The sequence below is a fragment of the Hyperolius riggenbachi genome, chromosome 7, assembly GCF_040937935.1.
Source record: "Hyperolius riggenbachi isolate aHypRig1 chromosome 7, aHypRig1.pri, whole genome shotgun sequence".
Lineage (NCBI taxonomy): Eukaryota > Metazoa > Chordata > Amphibia > Anura > Hyperoliidae > Hyperolius > Hyperolius riggenbachi.
Genome location: NC_090652.1, coordinates 65,384,167 through 65,397,264, shown reverse-complemented (window position 1 = coordinate 65,397,264; position 13,098 = coordinate 65,384,167). Strand labels below are relative to the sequence as shown.

Sequence of the window (13,098 nt, the reverse complement as noted above, 5' to 3'; positions counted from 1 at the left end):
CTCCCAACAGCTCAAATGGATCAGCAGCAGCGAGAAATTCACCGGCAGGCCCAGAAGAGGGTTTTAGGAGAAGGTAAGTTCCCTCCCAGAAAGGAATAATGCTGTTTGAGTCATAAACTGATTAACTCATCACAAGTCAACAGAGATTACAGAAAGTCTATTTTTAGACAGCAAATAACAATATTTTCATCATCCAATCAAAAATAGGAGACAATCTGGCAACTGGCTTTTATTTTTTATTTCCTCCTCACCATTTGTCATGTTTATTCCAGAATAACTTTCTGGAACCTAAAATTGGAAACGGACTATAAACCAAATTTAAACTTCTAAAATTCTTTAAAAAAAAACCTGTGAAATAAGTACAGTACAACTTCATATACGGTATATTATATATATCCATCCAGATAGACTGTGCTGCTCCTGCTGCCTGAGGCGCGCTCCTCCTGCATGCGCGCCTGCCATTAGCCCCCGATCAATGAATGGGAATATACTTCCCATTCATCAATTTGAGTCCCCTACTGAAAAATACGACGGTCTCTTATCAGAGGCCGCAGTTACATAGTTACATCGTTATTTTGGTTGAAAAAAGACATACGTCCATCGAGTTCAACCAGTATAAAGTACAACACCAGCCTGCTCCCTCACATATCCCTGTTGATCCAGAGGAAGGGAAAAAAACTCTTACAAGGCATGGTCCAATTAGCCCCTAAAGGGAAAAATTCCTTCCCGACTCCAGATGGCAATCAGATAAAATCCCTGTAAAAAAAAAAAAAGTTTCCTGTCCTCTTCCTAGTTCCTCGAAGCGAGATCGTTCACTTACAGGACTTTTTGACCGTGGCCTTTTTATGGCCAAATAGTAAACTACACCCACATATATTTTTTCATTAGTTACCTAAGGGTCTGAACTTTTAAAATATGCATGTCAAGAGAGTATCTATATATATATAATAGAGTAAGTGCCTCAACCTTCAAGCAAGAAGAAGTAGTAGCGCCCTGCCCCCAGGGCCGGTCCAAGCAAGAAGAAGGGGCTGGTCCAAGCAAGAAGAAGAAGTAGTGTCATATCAAACCAAGGGCGAAGAGGGATAATTTGCATATTCACAAACGCCTGACCCAGTACCTCAATGCCAACTCACTGCTAGACCCACTCCAATCTGGATTTCGGCCTGCCCACTCAACCGAAACTGCTCTCACCAAAGTGGTCAATGACCTTGCCTTAGCTAAAGCTGAAGGTAAATACTCCATTCTCCTCCTCCTTGACCCGTCAGCAGCTTTTGACACAGTAGATCATCCCCTACTCCTCCAGTCCCTCCAGTCCTTGGGCATTCACGATCTCGCCCTGTCCTGGCTTTCATCCTACCTCTCCAACCGCTCCTTCACGACCACCTTCAATGAGTCCTCGTCCACCCCCAACCACCTCTCGGTGGGAGTCCCCCAAGGTTCGGTCCTTGGCCCCCTACTGTTCACCCTATACACATCCTCCATTGGCAAGGTTATCTCCTCCACGGGTTTTAACTATCATCTGTATGCAGATGACACCCAGATCTACCTCCACACCCCTGACAAATCCACCACTACCATGGACAAGGTCTCCTCCTGCCTATCAGCCATCTCCTCCTGGATGTCCGCTAGGTTCCTGAAACTAAATCTAGACAAAACGGAATTTATGATCTTCCCACCCCGGCCATCCATGAACCTCCCAGATGTGCATTTCACTGTTAACCACACTACCATTCGCCCTACCTCTCAAGCCCGCTGTCTGGGTGTCACCCTGGACTCCGCACTCTCCTTCACTTCCCACATCCAAAACCTCACAAAGTCCTGCAACTTCCACCTTCGTAACATCTGTAAGATTCGCCCTTTCCTGACCTCTGCCACCACCAAACTCCTCATCCATGCCCTCATAATTTCCCGCCTTGACTACTGCAATGCCCTGCTGTCTGGTCTCCCTATGACCCGAACAGCCCCACTGCAGTCCATCATGAATGCGGCAGTCAGAATTATCCACTGCTCCCATCGCTCCACCACGGCAGATCCCCTCCTAGAATCCCTCCACTGGCTTCCTATCCAGTCCAGAATCAGATTCAAGATACTGTGTCTGACCTACAAATCTGTCCACAAAACCTGTCCAACCTACATTTCCGATCTCACTCAGAGGTACACACCTAGCCGCTCACTCCGCTCTTCCAATGAACTTCGCCTAACCGCCCCCCGCATCACCCAGTCCCATGCACGCCTCCAGGACTTCTCAAGAGCTGCTCCAACACTATGGAACTCCCTACCTCCACCCATTAGGGCAGCCCCCTCCTTCAACATCTTCAAGAAAGCCCTCAAAACTCACCTTTTCACTCTGGCCTACTACCCCTCACAAGTGCTCTAAACCTACAGCTGAACTCTGGTCCCCTACCATTCGTGTCCTTAACTCTCCCTCGAGATTGTAAGCCTTTGGGCAGGGTCCTCCTCCTTTTGTGTCCTACCTGATCTTGCACCTCCATTACTGTGAACCCATGCTATGCATCTGAGTGAACCTAACTTGCCTAATCTCCATGCTCCATCCAGTGACTGACTAAGCATTACCTGGTACTCATACCGTGCTGTGTGATCTGGTTTTCTTGTATTCCTGTATTGTCATATTGCTGTATGTCACCCCTAAATATTGTCTGTAACCTATAGTAATGTTCAGCGCTGCGTAATATGTTGGCGCTTTATAACTACAATAAATAAATAAATAAATAAATAAAATATTCAGTAGCAGTGCATTGTGGGTAACCACAAATGTTCACTTATAGCTGAATTATTGCAGATTTGGTTCTGTTTTAAGTAGGCAAATTACACCAAGCTGTGCTTTTTTTTTAGTAGGAGGGCTTTTTGGTCCTTTTTAATCCCCTATACATTCTTAGTAGTTTGGATCACCCCGAGCTGCTTGGTTACTCTGTTGTACTGGTCCAAGCCCTATATTATACAACCATATCAATCCCTGCTGTATACTGATGAGGACAAAAAGTCTGAAATAGGCTGTCACATGTGGGTTTGATATGACTGTGTAAAAGTTAAAGCAATAGATCTGCTATACACCATAGAGATGGGAAGTTTAGATCTTTTCAATAAACCAGATGAATTGAACCGGGTCAATGAAAAGATCCAGATCTTTGAATTGAATCTTTGGATCATTTTACTAGTGAAGCAGATAGGGTGAAATGACTAGCAGGATGGGACTTTCCCTGCACTGTACATTTAGTTCAAGGCTGGCTGTTATTATAGCAAACCAGTATAGCAAGCTATGTGTCAACTTCTTTGATATATTTTACTTTTAGTTCTGTTTAAAGACCTGATATGTAGACTTGTGCAGAATGATAAGATAACCTTTTCCCACCTAAAGAGAGAGGTTTAGCAAGCAAGGGGCCTTATCCCCCCCAGAGTTAAAGGACTTCCGAGGCCAAAATAACGAAAATGACACTTTACCTTTTTATCTGCAGAATCCACGGAGGACGTCCTCCCCGTCCTCCGCTCCCTACCGCCATCAATCTAGACCTTTTAGTTCCCCCAGGGCTTGTCCCGACCCCACCGAATGGGTCGCATCCATTCCACCCCTAAGATGGCCGCTGTCTTGATCCGCGGCTGCGCAGTACGCTTTGCAGCGAGTGCGACTGCGCAGCCTTTAGCCCGCCTCCAGCCGCGTAGTGGTTCCCGGCATCCTCCTGAAGTGTACGTCAGGCGCGGCTGGAGATGGATAAAAGGCATGCGCAGTCGCACTCGCGGCAAAGCGTACTGCGCAGCCGCGGATCAAGGCGGCGGCCATCTTTGGGGTGGAATGGATGCGACCCGTTCGGTGGGGTCGGGACAAGCCCTGGGGGAACTAAAAGGTCTAGATTGACGGCATTACGGAGCTGAGGACGCGGAGGGCGTCCTCCATGGATTCTGCAGATTTTGGCCTCGGAAGTCCTTTAAGTCAACATTTTATGGCCTTTATTTATTTTTAGGAGCGATCCGCCGACCGCATCCACCAGTGAAACCGCTTGGCTAATGAATTTCAATGGGATGGTACACACCAGCAGTTTGAGGTTTTTAGCAAACCGCAAAAGTGAGTCCTGCAGCACGTTTGCGGTTTGCAGAAGCATTTCTGCCTCAAAGTAAAGTATAGGAAAAATGCAAACCGCTCTGGAAAACGCTACATCAGAACAGTTTGCCAGGCGTTTTTGTTACAGAAGCTGTTCAGTAACAGCTTTTAGGGCCCATTCACACCTGAGCGGGAATTGCGCGATTCCCACTCATGGCAAACCGTTAGCGGTTTAGTAAAAACCACTACACATTGTTGCAAATGGCAGTGTTCTCACTGCTGCATTTGCGGTTAGCGATAACCGCAAACATTTTTCATGCAGCAGTGTGCCAGAGATTTGCGTTTAGCATGCTAATCACGATCGCTCCAAAACCGCCGCAGTGTCAAGTGATTTTTCCGTGATAATCGCGGGAAAATCACTCCCGCAAAATGCCGGTGGTAATCGCCGGCGGTTTGCGATTATAGGTGTGCACGGGCCCGTAACAATATGTGTAATCTGCTACCCGAAAACGCTCCTAAAACCGCTAGGCATGTTTAGAAAACGTCTCTAAACATGCCCAGAATTGTTCTGAAAATCTGCTCCAGTAGTAGTACACATTGCCAGCAGTAATATTTAGTGTGAGTAGTAGTACACATTGCCAGCAGTGATATTTAGTGTGAGTAGTAGTACACATTGCCAGCAGTGATATTTGGCGTGTGAGACAAGGAGTTAACTTTGTAACCAAGAGTTGCTGCCTGTGGTGCCTGTAACCTGATTCCTCAGTGAGCTCAGCTGGGAGGAGTTGCCTCTCTCACTCCATCCCTAACTCTTCACTGCACTTCCTGTTTCTTTCAATGTGATCCAAATCATTCACTGTGATGATCCGGATGATTCGACTCACAAAAAGGATTCGGATCAAAGATCTGAATCATTCATGATCTGGACAACACTGATACACCAGCGGTTCTAGATGCTTGACTTACCAAGGGTGAAAAGGGATAATTTGCATATTTAGTAGCAGTGTGTTGTGGGTAACCACAAATGTTCACTTATAGCTGAATTATTGCAGATTTCTTTCTGTTTTAAGAAGGCAAATTACACCAAGCTTTGTTTTTTTTATTAGGAGGTCTTTTTGGTCCCTTTTATCCCCTTATACATTCCGAGTGGTTTGGGTCACCCTCAGCTGCTTGGTTACTCTGTTGTACTGGTCCAAGCCCTATCTCATATAGTCACACCAATGCGTGAATCTGTGAATGCATTTGTTTGAACATTTGCATGTGATAGTGCGAAGGGTGAATAGAATTTTTTCAGCCATATCAATCCCTGCCAAGTACTGATGAGGACCAAAAGTCTGAAACAGGCTGTCTACATGTGGGGAGGATATGACTGTTTAAAATTTAAAGCTATATGCTTGCTATACACCAGTGGTTCTGGATGATTGCTTGGCTTACCAAGGGTGAAAAGGGATAATTTGCATATTTAGTAGCAGTGCATTGTGGGTAACCACAAATGTTCACTTATAGCTAAATTATTGCAGATTTCCTTCTGTTTTAAGATGGCAAATTACTCCAATACAGTGGGTAGCATTGCAGGAAGTGATGACAGTGAAACGCACGCTGGAACGTGGAAGAGGCGAGTCATCCCCGCCTGCTGCCTCTTACTAACAGTGGCAGCTGCTGCTGAGCTTAAGCAGGAGGGGGAACGCACATGGGGGACCCAGGTGAGGGAGGGGGGTCCTGCTGAGCTTAAGCTGGAGGGGGAGCACACATGGGGGACCCAGGTGAGGGAGGGGGGTGTCCTGCTGAGCTTAAGCTGGAGGAGGAGTGCACATGGGGGACCCAGGTGAGAGGGGTTCTGTTGAGCTTAAGCTGCAGGGGGAGTGCACATGGGGGACCCAGGTGAGGGGGGTGCTGCTGAGCTTAAGCTGCAGGGGGAGTGCACATGGGGACCCAGGTGAGGGAGGGGGGTCCTGCTGAGCTTAAGCTGGAGGGGGAGCACACATGGGGGACCCAGGTGAGGGAGGGGGGTGTCCTGCTGAGCTTAAGCTGCAGGGGGAGCGCACATGAGGGACCTGCTGAGCCTAAGCTGCAAGGAGAATGCACATGGGGACCTCGGTGAGGGGGGTCCTGCTGAGCTTAAGCTGGAGGGGGAGCGCTTATGGGGGAATCAGGTGAGGGGGGGTCTGAGCCCCCTCCCCGCCGCTGTGCCCAATAACCCCTTCCTGCCCTCTACCCCATTATGTGGTGTATGCTATGCTGCGGGTCGGCTGGTTAATAATAATTATTATAAAAATAACAATAGTTTGAAGTTAGGGAGTCGCTCTAAAGATTGCAGGAACAGGACTTCAAGCAATTGCCATACTCACTCGTGCACTAACAAATTAAAGGTGATCCCCCAAATAAAGTACAAACATAAATATTAATCAGAACTGAAAATGGTGATGGTGTTAAGATTGCTAGAAGCATAAAAAGAGCTCAGTGATGCTGATTCTAAGTGGATTACTGTTACAGACCACATACTGTATATACTCGCGTATAAGCCTAATGTTTCAGCATAAAAAAATTGCTGGAAAAAGGTACCCCCGCGGCTTATATGTGAGTCAGTCTAGCAGAATGGATGGTGGGGCAGGTTTTGTTACTGGCAGAGGAGTGTAAGGATCATTCACTAGTGATCCTGTTCTTACCAGGTTGCACCCTGCTGTTTCCACTTGTACTGAGGGAACATCTGGCTACTGTGGAGGGAGCTATATTGGGTAGGGGGCTTATACACTAGTATTATTATATTTTTTTTAATTATAAGCTTGTAAATAGTGATGGACTCAAATTGAAAAAATGCACCTTTATTTCTAAATAAAATATTGGTGCCATAAATTGTGATAGGGACATCATTTAAATGGTGTAATAACTGGGATAAATGGGCAAATAAAATACATAGGTTTTAATTATGTTAGCATGTATTCATTTCAAACTATAATGGCCAAAATCTGAGAAATAATGAATGTTTTTCCATTTCTATCTTAATCTTCCTGTTAAAATGGATTTATAAAAAAATAATTCTTAGCAAAATGTACCACCCAACGAAAGCCTAATTAGTGGCAGAAAAAACAAGATATAGATCAATTAATTGTGATAAGTAGTTATAAAGTTATTGGCGAATGAATGGAAGGTGAAAGTTGCTTGGATGCATAAGGTGAACAACACTGTAGGCTGAAGTGGTTAAATTACATCTGCTACATGTCTGTCCATATATTTATGCTGTCAAGAACCTTCTACCATTATCCTGCTGAGTGTTCATAAATTTGTAGCAGGTGTCTATTACGGTATGAATCTGTGCTGTCCTGCACAATAACCATGTTTTTTACCCCCTATAGGGATAATTGCATTGCTTATAGATTTCAAACAAAAATGTGGTGTTGAAGATGGAGGGGTCCAACAAGGTCAGAAGAAGACTTCAGCAGAAGGTAGGCTGCAGGGAGGAGCTTGTAGTTTTTACCTAATACAAAACATTTACAAGATATACATTTTTGCAGTAATTAGAACTTTCTTTAGAAGGTGTTCTATCACGCTCGTTGACTTAAATAGTAACATAGTAACATAGTTTGGGTGAAAAAAAAGACATCTGTCCATCAAGTTCAACCAAAAATAAAATGTTTTTATTTCAATGGGGTTGATAAAAAGTAAGAGAAGGTAAGATAAAGTACTGTAGCTGCTCAAAACTCAGTTCTTCCCTCGAATGCAGGATTTCAAGACAGAGGATATTCATAGCAGAAAGTAGTCTGCAGGCAACCGAAGGCTCCTCCTTATTAAGGCATTTTTTTTCTACTATTTCTCATCCCTATTGTTCTTATGGGGGCATATTTTACTGATCATTACCCCCATTCTATCAGGGTGATTTCCACTTGCTTACTGCCCAATTGCCTCTTAAGAGTTTTCCCACTCAACTCATAGTTTTGGCCTATCTAAGCGGTCTCTATTAATTTTTATCTTTGCTGTTTTTGAAACCAGCCTCACTTTTAAACACTCAGATAAAAAAAAAACGAATAGGAAATTGACTGTCCGCACTGAAAACCTCAGTTGAGATACATAGTAACCACTGCAAAGCTCAAGTTATCCACAAGTCCTGTGCCTCCACGTAAAGCCAGTGACAGTTTTGCAGCAAACGTATCAAAGCGATAGTAAAACCAGGATACATCACCCGTCCAGGTGTCCCACACACAGTAGCCCACTTTTCAACAATTGTTTTGCACTTTACTGTGCTTGGTCACAGATGTTTTGGCCACCATGGTGGAGGTATTACTCGTCGACGAGTCAGAGACAGAATGTTGTAATGTAGTGTATATATATATATATATATATATATATATATATATATATATATATATATATATTTATATATATATACTGTATACAGTGGTGTACCTAGGGCATTTGACACCCGGTGCTGGGTATTAAAAGACACCCCCGCCCCCCCGCCATAAAAAAAAAAAAACGACTGTGGCATGCTAAACACGACACGGCGGGTAATGCCAGGTGTAGGCTCCCTCCCCTAAAGTGATGAGAGTGATATGGAGGCTGCCATATGTATTTCCTTTTAAACAATAGGCAGCCCAGCTGATCTATTTAGCTGCAGTAGAACTGAATTACACCAGAAACAAGCATGCAGCTAATCTTGTCAGTTCTGACAATATTGTCAGAAACCACTGATCTGCTGCATGCTTGTTCAGGGTCTGTGGTTGAAAGAATTAGAGGCAAAGGACCAGCATGGCAGCCAGGCAACTGGTATTGCTTAAAAGGAGATAAATATGGCAGCCTCAATATTATTCTAACCTCGGGACAGTGGGCCCAAGTTTTGGTGACCCTTTCCCCAGAAAATTCACATAATTGTGCAGGTTTCCTCAAGAAAATAGACGTAATGTGAGCAGATTTGACCAGAAAACACGTTCAATCGTGTCGGCAGATTTGACCAAAAAACACGTGCAATCATGTCGGCAGCTTTGCCCAGAAAATACGTGCAATCGTGTCGGCAGCTTTCCCCAGAAAATACGTGCAATCATGTCGGCAGCTTTGCCCAGAAAATACGTGCAATCATGTCGGCAGCTTTGCCCAGAAAATACATGCAATCATGTGGAAGATTTGACCAGAAAATACATGCAATCATGTGGCCAACCTGGCCAGAAAACACTTCAATCATGTAGCAGACCTGGCCAGGACAGTTGATACAGAATAGCTAGTATAGTTGCCCCCAGAGTAGGTAATACAGTTGCCCCCAGTGTAGGTAATATAGTTGCCCCCAGAGTAGCTAGTATAGTTGCCCCCAGTGTAGGTAGTATAGTTGCCCCCAGAGTAGGTAGTATAGTTGCCCCCAGTGTAGGTAATATAATTGCCCCCAGTGTAGGTAATATAGTTGTCCCCAGTGTAGGTAATATAGTTGCCCCCAGTGTAGGTAATATAGTTGCCCCCAGTGTAGATATAATAGTTGCCCCCAGTGTAGGTATAATAGTTGCCCCCAGAATAGCTAGTATAGTTACCCCCAGAATAGCTAGTATAGTTGCCCCCAGTGTAGGTAATATAGTTGCCCCCAGAATAGCTAGTATAGTTACCCCCAGAATAGCTAGTATAGTTGCCCCCAGTGTAGGTAATATAGTTGCCCCCAGTTTAGGTAATATAGTTGCCCCCAGTGTAGGTAATATAGTTGCCCCCAGTGTAGGTAATATAGTTGCCCCCAGAATAGCTAGTATAGTTACCCCCAGAATAGCTAGTATAGTTGCCCCCAGAGTAGCTAGTATAGTTGCCCCCAGTGTAGGTAGTATAGTTGCCCCCAGAGTAGGTAATATAGTTGCCCCCAGAGTAGGTAATATAGTTGCCCCCAGAATAGCTAGTATAGTTACACCCAGAATAGCTAGTATAGTTGCCCCCAGTGTAGGTAATATAGTTGCCCCCAGAATAGCTAGTATAGTTACCCCCAGAATAGCTAGTATAGTTGCCCCCAGAGTAGGTAATATAGTTGCCCCCAGAGTAGGTAATATAGTTGCCCCCAGAGTAGCTAGTATAGTTGCCCCCAGAGTAGGTAATATAGTTGCCCCCAGAATAGCTAGTAAAGTTGCCCCCAGAATAGCTAGTAAAGTTGCCCCCAGAATAGCTAGTAAAGTTGCCTCCGGTATGGGGGAAGCTTGGAAGGAGGGGTGGCAGGGAGGGGGGCCGGACCCCCCACCTCCCTCACCTAGGTCCCCTCCTTCTGGCGCTTCCCCCTTCTTATTAGCAGCAGCGGGCAGGAGTGGGCAGAGAGGACTTACCTGCTCCTGGCGATGGCACACAGCGTCATCGTCACGTGACGCTGCTCTCCGACTTCTCTGTCACTCACTGCGCTTCCGCCAATCAGGAAGCACAGTGGGCGGTGGAGAAGGCGGAAAGCAGCGTCACGTGACGATGACGCTGTGCGCCATTGCCTGGAACGCAGGGAGGAGGTGAGTAAGTCCTCTCTGCCCGCTCCTGTCCGGTCACTGCTACTAATTAGGAGGGGGAAGCGCCAGAAGGAGGGGACCCAGGTGAGGGAGGTGGGGGGTCCGGCCCCCCTCCCCGCCGCTTTCCCTGCCACCCCTCTATTCTGTGTTGCGTCCCCCCTCCTGTCCGGCACAGGCCTCTGTGGGAGGCCTTGATGACACCCCCTGGGGCGCCTGACACCCGGTGCGGGGCGCTCCATGCCGCCCTATTGTAGGAACGCCACTGACTGTATATATAATGTTATTCCTTTTTTTCTGCATTGTTTCCTTTTTGTGTGGAGATTGACCTTTGATGTATTTCATCCTTTGGATTTTTTCTACACTAAGTAATAAGCAATATATTAAGCAATAAAAATTAATCAAACGATGATGCAAAATGAACCCAACATAAGAGGGCCTCAATGAAGCACGTTTTGACTGAGTTGGGTACAGTACAGAATGTACGCTGAGTTTGAAAAAAAAAGAAAGAAAGAAAATGACTTATTACTTATGATTGGATTTGTTTTATGTACAGCGACACCATTACTCCAAGTGCAGTTTGTACCCAGAGAAGAAATACAGATTGATGAGAGTTGTATACTTGGAGCTGGAGCCTTTGGGACGGTGCACAAAGGCTCCTATCAAGGCACAGCTGCTGCTGTTAAGAAAATCTTGTGTGTTAAGGCGGGAGACATTAAGGATATAGTCCATGAAATTCAAGTCAGCATGTAAGTTTTTTCTTCTTTTTTATGTATGATTTGCTTTGCTCAAATGTCTTTAAAAGGATGTGAGAAGAAGGTTAAATGTAAAGCAAGTCCCACAAGCACTATATATCGGTACCTCTTTCACTTGCTTGTGTGCGCACAACCCTAATTGGGGCCAAACGGCTGCCGACTTTAACAGTTAATAGCAAAGCCCCCTTACATGCTAGGAACACCGATATTGAGGTGCCATGGGTGCTCCAGGGTGATGGTGTGGGTGGGTGCGATAGATGTGGTGTGCGGGGAAGAGAGCTGAAAGCCACGCAAGGGGGACGACGGAGCGACTCTAGCTATACTAACTACAGCTAGAGCTAAAAGTATCTTTACATTTTGGCTCCAAGGCTAATAACAGACCAATGGGGATCAGGAGGATATTCTTTGGTCTGTTATTAGACCAAATGGGAGCCTTGGAGTCAAAATGTAAAGATGATTTTGCCTCTAGCTATACTTAGTATAGCTAGAGCTGGGGGGACCAGCGGTGTGTGACAGCGGGTGCGCAGAGCAGTGGAGATCTTCAATCAAGTTCGCAAATTAGAGGATATTGGCGTGGGATCATCTTCAATGATATTGGCGTGAGAATTTATTTTTAAAGATACAGTTAAGCATTCCTGGTTAATTAGGATTAATCATGAACTTTTTTCATTGTTGCGTTTTTATTTCATTTAATTCTTTATGGAAATATATAAGGGTTACTCTGTAACCCACACTCATTTCTCCTGGGGGAGGATGGGCATCTGGGGGTGATGAAATTAGTCAGTGATTGGCCAATCAAAATGGTAATGTATAGACCCTGACACACTGGTCTAAGTGCCCTGGAAGTGCCATTGACTTGGAGCCCTTAAAGCGGTATTGTCACCATAAAAATCAAATTTCAACAGCAACTGGTCTGAGTGTATTAAGTGATAAAGATGCTAATCCTGCATTCAATACTTTCAAAACACGATCGCAATTGTCATCGCAATTGTGTTTCAATTCAATTTCCACTAATGCGACTGCGATTGAGCTACTATACTCAGTATGGTAGAGCTCAATCGCATACAAAACGAGGCAGGACGACGATTGCGTTTGGGCCAAAATCACGATGCAATCGGATTGCACTAATGGAAATGGCCGCTGTGGTTTCCATGAGTTTTACTGTACCCTGCGCTTTGCGATCCGTTCACAATCAAACTCAGATTGCAAAACGCAGGATAGTGGAAAAGGGCCCTAAGGCTTTTAGCTTCCAGAGAGACAAGTCACACTTGTACACTGGTGGGGGTGTCTTGACACACTGGAGAAAAAGGACACAGGAGACAAAAGAATAGTGCATTATGTCTCAATCGAGTCTATGAATGAAATATAAATACTACTCACAGAAGCTGGTTGCAAAGGGACAACCAACCACAGGAAGCAGGTGGAGACAATGAACCCGACTTCAGTCAGGGTGGCCCAATCGGACCTGGGTGTGGTCGCTCTCCTTAAAGTAAAAGTGACAGGTCATCACTATGGTAGAGACCATATGTGGTCTGTATAGACCTCTCCAATGGATACAGTGGGGAGGTTAATTGAGCACAAACTTGGGAAAAGAGGCGCCCCAGTATGAATAAAATTGAATTAAAAACGAATAAAATGAAAAAAGTGAGGTGGCTTACCACAAGGAAGAGATCTTTGCGTGAACAAAGAAATGTATATTATGCACAGGCAACGCGATTCAAGGGTCTAAGCCCGCTTCCTCAGGCCAATAACAGTGCAAATACTAGCCTGCATAGAGAGCCTCTCAATGCCTATGCTGGCTAGTATTTGCAAACCGGCACTGTTATTATTAGCCTTAGGAGGTGGGCTTAGA

The 13,098-nt window shown here is 45.2% G+C and overlaps 1 protein-coding gene across 1 annotated transcript in view; it reads left to right on the top strand.

Moving 5' to 3' along the window:
• LOC137526030 (uncharacterized) overlaps positions 1-13,098 on the top strand; it is a 113,735-nt gene that overhangs the window by 68,469 nt on the left and 32,168 nt on the right. The window contains exons 8-10 of the mRNA XM_068247242.1: positions 11-73; positions 7,405-7,494; positions 11,048-11,240. Coding sequence (XP_068103343.1) covers positions 11-73; positions 7,405-7,494; positions 11,048-11,240 — 346 coding nt within the window. The remainder of the gene's footprint in view (positions 1-10; positions 74-7,404; positions 7,495-11,047; positions 11,241-13,098) is intronic.